General features: G+C 40.6%; 1 protein-coding gene across 4 annotated transcripts in view; it reads right to left on the bottom strand.

The window, feature by feature from the left end:
* Positions 1-5,400: 5,400 nt before the first annotated feature.
* The window catches only part of TOX (thymocyte selection associated high mobility group box), a 221,726-nt gene continuing 216,669 nt past the window's right edge, over positions 5,401-10,457 (bottom strand). For 3 of the 4 annotated variants that reach the window (XM_054818093.1, XM_054818091.1, XM_054818092.1), the window contains 2 exons: positions 9,920-10,071; positions 5,407-7,637 (listed from right to left, as the gene is read on the bottom strand). In XM_054818093.1, the coding sequence (XP_054674068.1) occupies positions 7,601-7,637; positions 9,920-10,071 (189 nt within the window). In that variant the 3' untranslated portion in view covers positions 5,407-7,600. Of the gene's footprint in view, positions 7,638-9,919; positions 10,072-10,457 lie in introns of all 4 variants that reach the window. The other variant, XM_054818090.1, reaches the window with a different exon arrangement.

The raw sequence follows: 10,457 nt of genomic DNA, 5'->3' as shown, positions 1-10,457 counted from the left end.
ATTGTTCTCAAAAAATTATCTCTTGAGAGTTTAGAAATACTTGGCCTTGAAAATCTATCACCCATGTTCTGCAGAAGCACGACCTTCCTGCAGGGCCTCATTGTGCGAGTGCTTCCAGCCTGTTTGCAGAGGGCAACTTCTGCTGGGAACTCGGATGCAGGACAGTCCCATTCAGCTGTCATGACTCTCTTCTTGTGGGTCCTATGAGTCTCCTTGGTGTGCAGATATATATGAATGGTGCAGAAAGTTGGACACGTAAAGGATTTTGCTGGGTTTTACGGAGAAATTCTGCAGAGGGAGAGAAGTTTGAGGGATATGAACAGTATAGTCAAAATTCCAGTCTCATGATCTTCAAAATTTTAATCCAAAATTCCAGCAATGTGAGACCAGAGATTGCTCAGATGTCTCTCTCTTTTATTATTTATTCTTTTTAGAGTTTACAGGTAAGTTTGAAAATAGCACTTGGCTGTACACTTATGACTTAAAAGTGGAAAACCGCTACGGGCAAATAAACCCTGAAAACCTCCCCCTATTTATTATTTGTAAAATCTCACCTGAGTTAAAGCTGTCCTCGTGGATCTGAGCACTGCTTCACAGTTGTTGAACTTTAGTTACGACTAAAGATGACGATTGTTTTTGAAAACTCTCAGATCTCAGCTACTCTTCCTCTAAATTACTCTGTGTCCCTGGGCATATCGCTTACCTTCTTTTATATGAATCTCCTTAACAAAACCATGTAGCACATGTTTGTATGCCAGAGGAGTGGAGAGGCTCAGCTCATTATTTCAGAACTCTAAGCAGAAGTAGGTATCAAAACATGAAGGCTTATTCTACTAATTAGGGCATCGGATAGCCTTATTTATTCAAGTGATGACATGCTTTTGAATGAAATTTGGAACTTCATGTTGCTATCTAAGCTGTGCTATATAGACAGCAGGAAAAAAATCTCTCTTGTATCTTCAGTATTTAACAATATGACTGCATTGATGGCATAAACATGGATCCAAGTGTTTCATTGTGAAGAAAGCCGGTAATACAAAAGCAACCTGCAGGCTTTGTGTCTGCAGAGGGCTTACGGTTGCTGTGCTAGCGCGGTAAGGTGAGTAGCCCCTCTGCCCCCCCCCCCCCCCATATTTGAAAGGCTTTGGACTTTTTTACTTTCACTGAAACTAGGCACTTCGGGAGCACCAAGGTCAGCAAATATATGTAGTTATCAAAGTGTGAGAAGCCTCAATATTCACTAGAGGTTTTCTTTTTCTTTCTTTCTTTTTTTTTTTTTTCTTGTTAATAGTGGAGCCATGCAGTTGCAAGGCAAAACTTCTTAGAAAGCTAGTTTAGAGCAGCATCTGAAATGTTTGATTCTTGCAGCCTTCAGAGACTTCTGTATAGCAAAATATATGCCCACCCTGCTGCGAAACAGTGGTGCATGGAATATCACCCACTTACATGTCTGGTTTAGCTACAGAACACGCATTTTGCAAAGGTATCCACCCTTGACCTAATATCTTTTTTCAAGTCGTTGTGCATCCACTGTGCTGCTTGGTAAATTCAGAGTTAAAAGGAAAAGTACTTTGTTTCCAGTTTTAAATTTTCTGACCTAAACTTCCAGCCTCTGGACATTGCTGAGTCCTCTGGTTCTGCCTGCTGTGTGCGCTCAGGAACTGCCATCCACATCCTCGCTGTTCAGCTGGCTGGTGCTCTGGAAAACGCTGATGTTCTAAGGGTTACTGGATTACAATTGTTCTCTGCAAACAAAATTCACATCTGTTCTGACAACTTATTTCAGCCTGATGCAACTTGAAAAGGTCAAGATTAATCCCAGAAAATCAGACTTCTATTGGAAAGGCCAAATCAACTTTAATTGTAACACATGGCTATTTGTATTGGCGTTTAGCTGCAGCCGTTTATCCTGCTTTCCATTGGTATTATTTGTTTCCGAGCTAGCTACTAAAGCCTACAATGCAAGCTGAAATGTTTTAAGTAATGTAACAAAAATAACAGCTGACATCTTTCCTTTTACAGGTTTCCATTGACCCACGGTATTTTGTGTGCGTGGCTTTTACAACTTTTATCAGCAGTCTAGGGGAAAAAAAATCATAGAAGAAAATGTTGGCTTGTTTTATAAAGATTAATGGTGTCTACTGCACTTTCACACACCCTCCTAACCTGTTGGCTTTATCCATCAGAGCCCACCAAGCACCTGGGGGAATCAGCCACTTGCTCTGGAGTTCTGCCTCCTACCCAACTTTGATCATGGGCATGAAGGAGTTTAAAACCCCTTCGCATTATAGCAGTTGCAAGCTGTGGTTTTCTGTGTTGGTGAGGTGACTGACAGCAGCACTGTCCCCTCGGCATGGGGACAGGTTGGTGTAGTAGCACCTCTCTAACCACCCTGCCAGCAGCCGGTAGCTGCTATCAGCTCAGCCATCGAGCCATCAACTGACATCTGAAAAGTGAGAGAGACTCATTTGGCAATACTTTGCTCTTGCTGTTTAGCCTGGAGAAAGATACTCAAAGTGGTAAGATTGTTTAGCAACAGCTGGCAAGCACCCGGGTGTGAGCCTGAGTTTCAGACATGACAGGCACTTACAGGAATGTTGCCAGATACAGCTGTTTAAAAGCCTTAATAAACAGCAAGTCAATACTAATCTTTGCCAAATTAATCTTTTCCTTGACAGCCCATCAGAGCAATTATGCTCAGACTCATTGTAAATACACAATTGTCAGAGGGTAAGGATCTTCTCTGCAGTATACTGTGGATTTTTGCACACAGCTTGTTTTCCAAATAGGAAGGTTTCCTTTTCTTTTCCCGTTGCCTCTTTTTTTTTTTTTTTTTTTTTTCCTCTCCTATTTTATTTTCTAGCCAATTACATGTTTGCCAGCTTGGTATTAGTCTGAACGAAATTTCTTTGTAAAGTGTCTATCGCAGCAAGCCCTTAATAGAATGTGAAATGATGACAGTCGCAGGATCCATGCAGATGCACATTTGCTAGTGGGTTTCTCTAATTAGGCAGTAACTGTGACAGACTCTGAAATGTTACAAGTCATTGTTCTCACTTGTCCTCTTGTCGGTGGAATAAGAACTACATTTGAGTTGTGATTTAATGCGCTGCTGGGTAATAATAAAATACATGACTTTGCAAAGGAAAGCAAATGCTGTCTGTGAGACCTGACACAAAGCACCTTGTGTTCTTCGAGGTGCTCAGTACCTCCTGCAGCACTGCCAGCTATACTAGCTAAATAATATTTTATTTAAATGCAAAAGGACTTGACGACACCAGATAAATAATTACATGGCAATGGTTGTATATCTATATATCTGTGTATGTATCTATGTATCTATGTATCCATGTGTCCTGGTTTCAGCTGAGAGGTTAATTTTCTTCACAGTAGCTAGTATGGGGCTATGTTTTGGATTTGTGCTGGAAGCAGTGTTGATAATATAGAGATGGTTTTGTTATGTGGACCTGTTGCTGTTGAGCAGTGCTTACACAGAGCCAAGGCCTTTTCTGCTCCTCGCACCGCCCTGCCAGCGGGGTGGCTGGGGGTGCACAAGGAGTTGGGAGGGGACGCAGACAGAACAGGTGACCTTAACTGACCAAAGGGATATTCCATACCATGTGACATCATGCTCAGTATAAAAGAGGGGCTAGTTGGGGAGGGGCAACACAGCTCTAGGATGCGCGGCTCGGGGATGGTCCAGCTTCAAGACAGGTCTGACTGTGCGGTCTGAGTTGTACGGTCATTGGGTGAGAAACTGCATTGTGTATCACCAGTTTTGTATACTCTGTTAAGTACTGGTTTTGGGTTTTTTCCCCTCTCCCTTTGCTACCCCAGTAAACTGTCCTTATCCCAACCCACGAGGTTTTGCCTTTTCCTTCCCATTCTCCTCCCCATCCCGGGGGGGGGAGGGGGGTCGGGGGAAGCGGAGGGGGAGTGAGCGAGCAGCTGCGTGGTGCTCAGCTGCTGGCTGGGGCTAAACCACGTCACCATGAATGTATGTATCCATGTATCCATATCTATCTACTTATACCTACATATCAATAGGAGTTCTGGGGATGAACTCCTGTATGGGTTACATACAACTCTTTAGCTACTTCTCACAGTCTGTGCAAAATAAGGATTTTTACCTACTCCATCTCCCCAGAGCACAGAAAGAGATCTCCGTGGATCTGCCATGTTTACAGGATCAGGTAAGAAATAGTCAAATACAGTCTTGGAGACGGTAGTTCAGGTTGAGATGAAGTCTCGGAAGGTTGAGGAAGGTGGTAAGAACATGTTTTACCTTCCAGTAATGAGCTCTTTTATTGTCAGGTTTCCTGTTTACAGAGGAGCCTCGCAGGGAATATTTGGCAGAGACACCACTGGAATCAGGAACTGGTATTTGGTGAGAGAAGTGGGCACGAATACATTATGTTTCATTGTGAATGGCTGGGGCCCTTCATGAATACATTAATTACCGCCTGTGGATAAACACAGAAGGGGGGAATCCTATAGCAGGTCCTTTCAAAGGGCTTCTTTGGGTCAGAGGCAGCAGCTGGATGGGATTTCTGCTCGAACCTCTGTGAGTTTGGTGATGGAGAGACCAGGACTCGCATTGCTGGAACGGGGCACACTGAGAGCAGCTGTAAAATCGAAAAGCCTTTCCTTTCCGAAACCTCTGCTTACCTTGTTGCAAGTAAATTGGATTTACATCTTCCAGAGTGCCTATGTTGCTAATCTTGCATTTTGCCTGCCTCTTTTTAAAAATAGTTTAAAAAAAAATATTGATTTCAATTAATGGAAGAGATTATTTCCCTTGGTTTCTATCACTTTGACAGATGTCTTTATCATATTTACTTGCCGTTACTGTGTTGCTTCAGTGTGTAGGTTGTTTTGTTCCTGTGTGCATTCTCATTATCATCGTTATGACAGATGGTGACTTGGGTATCTATCTGTGTTACTGTGGTGCCTAAGCCACAGTGCTTCAGCAAAGGATGGGGTATATCTTCATGAACTCCAGTGGAGTTTCATCTGCTTACAAAAGGATCCCAACCTTCTAGACTCCATCTATTGACAATTTGTATCTGTCAATATGCAGCTGAAAACAAATAGTGGATTGCCCTTGGCCGGCAACCATTACTTCTTCCCAAGGTCAGACATGAAGAACTGACATTTTATGCATCGAAGTTGGATCTTTCCTTTGGAACAAAGTGGCTTCAGTATAACCCTGGCCAAAGCTGCTGTTCTTCCAGCATAGCTGTCCCATCCAAACAGAGCCCAGACACAAAACCACACTCACACCACTAGACGGGTAAGGTGCTGCACAGTAAACACACCACAGGTTTCCCTTCTTACAGACTGAGAGACACCAACTACCCAGAGGTTCATACAGAATAAGTATTTTATTCATGATGTTTTGTTTTTTTTATTTACATTAAAGTTTTCTTGTATTTTGAACTCTGCTTGGATACCGAAATTAACAACTTTATGTGACTGCACACCTGCTCTAAAAGAAATGGAGATAACACAGTTCTTTTCCGTAAAAGAAAAAGGAAAACTGCCTGTCAAAATCAAAGCTGATTTTTCTCATCCCTAGTAATTATCTTCTTGCTTTAGAATTAATATGAGTGGAAAATGTAGTTTACTATAACATAATAAATAGAAGACATTGGGTAATTAGTAGTGCTGGTATATTTCTAAAGTACTAAACAGACAAACAATAAACTGTGAATTTAATCACGAGTTCTCATACAGTTTCAAGACAGGAAAATTAGAGCTCTCAGCTACAGTCATTTGAGTAATCACATCTGATCTGCATTATTTATTAGTTATTACATGCCAAGTGATTCTGATTGTACATTGCCTGAAATCATTCCAAAGCAAGCATACCTTTGTTTCTGGTTTGTTTTTTGAAAAAATCAATGGCATTACATAATGTGTACTTTATCCGAGTTGCTTTCTTTATTTCACATAGAAAATACAAATCAGTGGTACTCTCCATTAATTGGACAGGCATCCAGGATTAAATCCTCCAGAAATATATTTTCAGAGCTATCCCTGATCCAAAACATTGACAAAATACCTTCTTTTGGATTTTTTTTATCCCTTTCCCTGTGGCTGTTGAACTTACCTTTCACTTCAAGATGAATATGTGTGATACACTCCCTAAAACTCTATAGGACCTTTTGCATGTATAATAAAATGGCTGAAGCATATTTGGTAATATTTGTGTTGGTAATATTTTTATTCCACTTGACTAATTAATCAAAACTGATGAAGTTTCAAGAAGAAGCATTATGTATTTTTATTCAGTTAGTCTTGTTGGTTCAAGTCTTAGTTTTGGGCAACTTCTTGCTACAATGCTTTAAAAAGGGAATTACTTAAAATACTTTTTTTTTTCCTTAACAAACAAAGCAATACAGAAATAAGTATTGGTTACCTTCATTTTCTGCCGGTAAAGCAGGTTTGGTGTTATATATGTCACTGTAAAAACTAAATAAAGTATTCACATCAGTTGTGAACAATTTGTGCCAGCAAAAGTTAAAGCGTCAAAGAAACCTCTTTAAAATGCTAACAAATTTACTTACAAACACCTATATTTATTATTTCATAAATAGGCGCAACAGGTTCCATAAAAAAGATTAAATACAGACACAGTATGAAGAAACAATAATACATAGCCATATGTAAAGGTTATAATTTAGCTGTCTCCAATCTGTTTCTGCATCTAATAAAATATCAAGTAAGCATTTGGCAGTTTTATACATAAAAGGACTTAAATGACGTTTACTAACCAGTACACATAAAGTGATTTTCTTTAAAAAAAAGAAGCATTCTTTAGGCAGTACAAAATAAATGTGTTTGCTCTTTATCAACATTAGGTTTTTTCCTAGGTTTTTTGTGTTTATTTCATGAGACAAAGCCAATATTTTTAATTAATATCATTTGGGAATATTTTACTTTTTTCTCCAAATACTTTGAAAATATAGAACTATTAGTCAGTTGTTTAAAAATGAAGTAAAAATATGAATGTTTGCCAATTTAACCCTCATTGTGAAATCAATAAACTGGAATGAGCCAGTTTCAATTACAATTAGCTACAAAAACATTCACATTTTATACTCTAGGAGAGTGTAACATAGATGCTATTTACAAACTTGCTATGACTGCTACATCAAGCCATTTAAAAAGTCTTTAGTAGTTTCATATAAACACCCATTATGAAAAACCAATGGAAAATCCAGGACTTTTATCCGAGACATCTACAGTTGCTAAGGCAGTTACTATCGCAGCACTTCACAGCAAAAACCAACATAAAATCTGAATGGTCCAAGTTTCCTTCAGGAAAGAAGAAAAGCAATGTCCGTTAAAGGATCTTAGAGTAGGGGTGGAAAGGAGAAAAAAAGAGAAAAAATGAGGGGAAAAAAAAAAACCCCAGAAAAAGAAAGAAGCAAGACTATTTTTTCCAGAGTGGGTGACCCACAAGCTCAAATAGTCCTAAGTGCTTAGCAACTTGTATTTCCTAATAAAATGCAGAACTGCCTTGACTGCATAAAGCAATCCATGATGAAAAGACTTCCCTGCATTCCTCAGTGGAAAGGAGAGGTGTTTCAGATTTTCAGGTAAGGTAGAGTGCTTTGTCCCTCTGCATGCCCCTGTTCAAAGAGAAAAAGAACAAATGTGATTTTTTTTAAAAAATACGTCAAATTTTTAGTCCTATTCTTCCAAAAAAACCCCTACAACCCACAACATGTCATTCATTCCAAGCATATCATTGAAGTATGACTGCATTACCACGGTAATAATAAGAAAAATCCTAGTGCCGTAGGGGCATGTAGCAACTCAGACACCACATCTGGCTCTAAACTGCACAGGACGGGGACATGGGTTTAAGCCCTGGTTTGGGATCACCTGCGCTAGCCGGTTGGTAGCACTGACTATCCCTCTCTCACAAATCCCATTACTGCTGAGGGTATAAGCACCCTATACCACGCGGCCACTATCCTTAGAGGCAGGAGAGCTTACTTGCATGAACATGGGTGCCAGCCACTGATATCTCTGGCCTACTTTATTTACTAGTACAAACGTAACCAGAACGTGTTGGCTTGGCAGGTTCAGGTAAGCATACGCAAGGGAACACCAGAAGCTTCTAGCAAAGCCAACTAGACCAACTATTTACTGGAGACCAGGCTCTACAAGAGACCTTCCACCAATACACTGTGTCTAGCACACTTTTACATTCAGTTCTTGCTGGGTTTCAGCTTCAACTGAAGCATACCAGCTCAGAGCAAAAAGAGTAATTTACCAGTTTCTAATTTGGAACAGTCTGTAGAAGTCAGAAAAAAATGTATCATTTAGAAGAAGCATCATTGATGGGGCTTGGTTCACACTGCAGAGGTTTTCTGGGAGAAAGGCTTTGCTCTTAATATCCTACTTCCTCACCAAAACCCAGGTACCAGTTCTGTTCTTCCACAGCTTTACAGCTTACTTGGTTAGGAGTCCAAGAGCAGCACAGAGCAAGCTACACTGCACTGGCAGTTTATGCCAATGCTACAGCGAAGATAGGGTAAGTTCATGCACACAGATTCACAAAGGCATATCTACACAGGGTATATACAGGGTCTGCTCAGAGAAAGCTTCTGCTGATGGAAAATTATGCTCAGTGGGTGCCTAGAGAGCACTGCTGGGAATGATCACACATTGTTTTTTCCAGAAGCGACCTGGAATCAACGCCACAGGTGGCTATGGCTTGTTTGACAAAGAAGAGCCTATTCAGAGCTCGGTGTAAGTGAGTATAAAGATCTGTGGGCTGGGTAGGCTCCTACAACGGCCTGCACCACAGATCAAGACATTATGGTGGTACAGCACAGAAGTGAGACTGTTCTGCTGAACAAGTGGGAAAGTCATGGGTTAACAGTGACAGGTACGGGGGAAGGTGATGCTGCTGTGCAGACTAGTTAATATCTGCCTCAGTGTCAGCAAATTCTAGTCAAGATGTTACTCTGAACTAGTAACCAGAAAAATATTTTTGTTCAGTTCTAGTTTGAGTTCCAGAAACACTTTAAAACAATAATGCAAGTGAAATTCTCGGTTTGAGTAAACGTAATGGGTGAAACTGGTCTTTAGTTCTGCTTTGTGTTCATTTGTCTGGGCTGGATTTGACACTTTGGTAGCAACCGAGAGCTTTTATTTATCTGCCTTTGCCTTGTGGATTCATGCCAAGGTGAAGAGGAGGTCAGGCTGGTGGGCATGTTCACAAGGCACAACATCTATCACTTAAAACTCAAAAGATACCTTCTGTTCAGAGTTTTAATTGTTTCGAGGCAGTTCCTGGGACAGTAACATGGTTCCACAAAAACCATGCTGCAGAGGAGTTGAAGGTTTGAAGAGGCCACTACCTTTATGGTAAAGGCACAGAGCTCCTACAGGTATGGTGTTTTGTTTCTGGTACAGTCATGTGATCTGCATGCCATTCCCTTTCACGTATCTTGTATGCCACACATCACCCCTGCATCTCACTGATGTGGGTCTTCATGACCCAAACTAGTTGTTTTCATGAGCAGCAAGCTCTCCTCAGCAATGGAGTATTTGGAGAGAACAGTTTGCGCCATTTGCCTCTCAAGTAAGAGGTAGTGATCTTAACACTTCTTTCCTACGCCTTCTCCCTAAGATTTCAGTTCTGGTTTTCTAAAGAATGGAAGTTCTCTAAGACCAGAGTGTATGTGCTGTGATAAGGGGACAACAATGTCTCATAAATATATGTATTGAAAACTTGTTTTCCCACAACAGTCTAGCTGCTGAATAAATACAATGCCATCACAGATGCACTTCTGAAATACTGTAGGGGAACAGGCAACAAAGCTGTTTGCAAATTCTCTATCAGATACTCATGTCATGAATGTTGCTCAACACAAGGTGGCATTCACTGGCTGCTTACCCATTACTGCAGTAGTCATTATTCCAGTCCACAGTCTGTGCTGGAGGATTTCTGCACCCTGAACGAACATACTCCATTGCTTGGGTAACAACTTGTGCAGCTGTTGATGTTGGATTGATGATATTCTGATAATCAGGCTGAAGAGTAAATCCCTAGAGGAGAAAGCAAGTACATTACAATGCACGGAAACCAAGCAACAGGTTGGTGCATTAAAAAACCCCAAAATGAACAGTGTGTACTGTGAAATGGTAGAATACTTCTTTTCCAGGTGTACTTTAGTTTATCAAACCTAAAACAGGAAAAAATGTGTAGGTGCTTTCTAAGTTTTGGAATCTTTCTTTGGTTTGAGGAATGAAACACTGCCAAATCATCGTTAGCTATTACACAGTCACAAGATGGAACTAAAAGGGACAGAGCAGAAACAATTCAAAACCAAGAGAACAACTCAATCAGCGCTGGGGCAAAAAGGTCTGTTTGCTCCTTAGAGCTTCCATTTTGATTAAATGTAAGGATACACACTAGTCGTTAATTCCCAGAA

This window comes from Grus americana, chromosome 2, assembly GCF_028858705.1.
Source record: "Grus americana isolate bGruAme1 chromosome 2, bGruAme1.mat, whole genome shotgun sequence".
In the NCBI taxonomy this organism is placed as follows: domain Eukaryota; kingdom Metazoa; phylum Chordata; class Aves; order Gruiformes; family Gruidae; genus Grus; species Grus americana.
The sequence above is the reverse complement of the archived record's forward strand: the minus strand, read 5'-3'. Positions and strand labels throughout refer to the sequence as shown.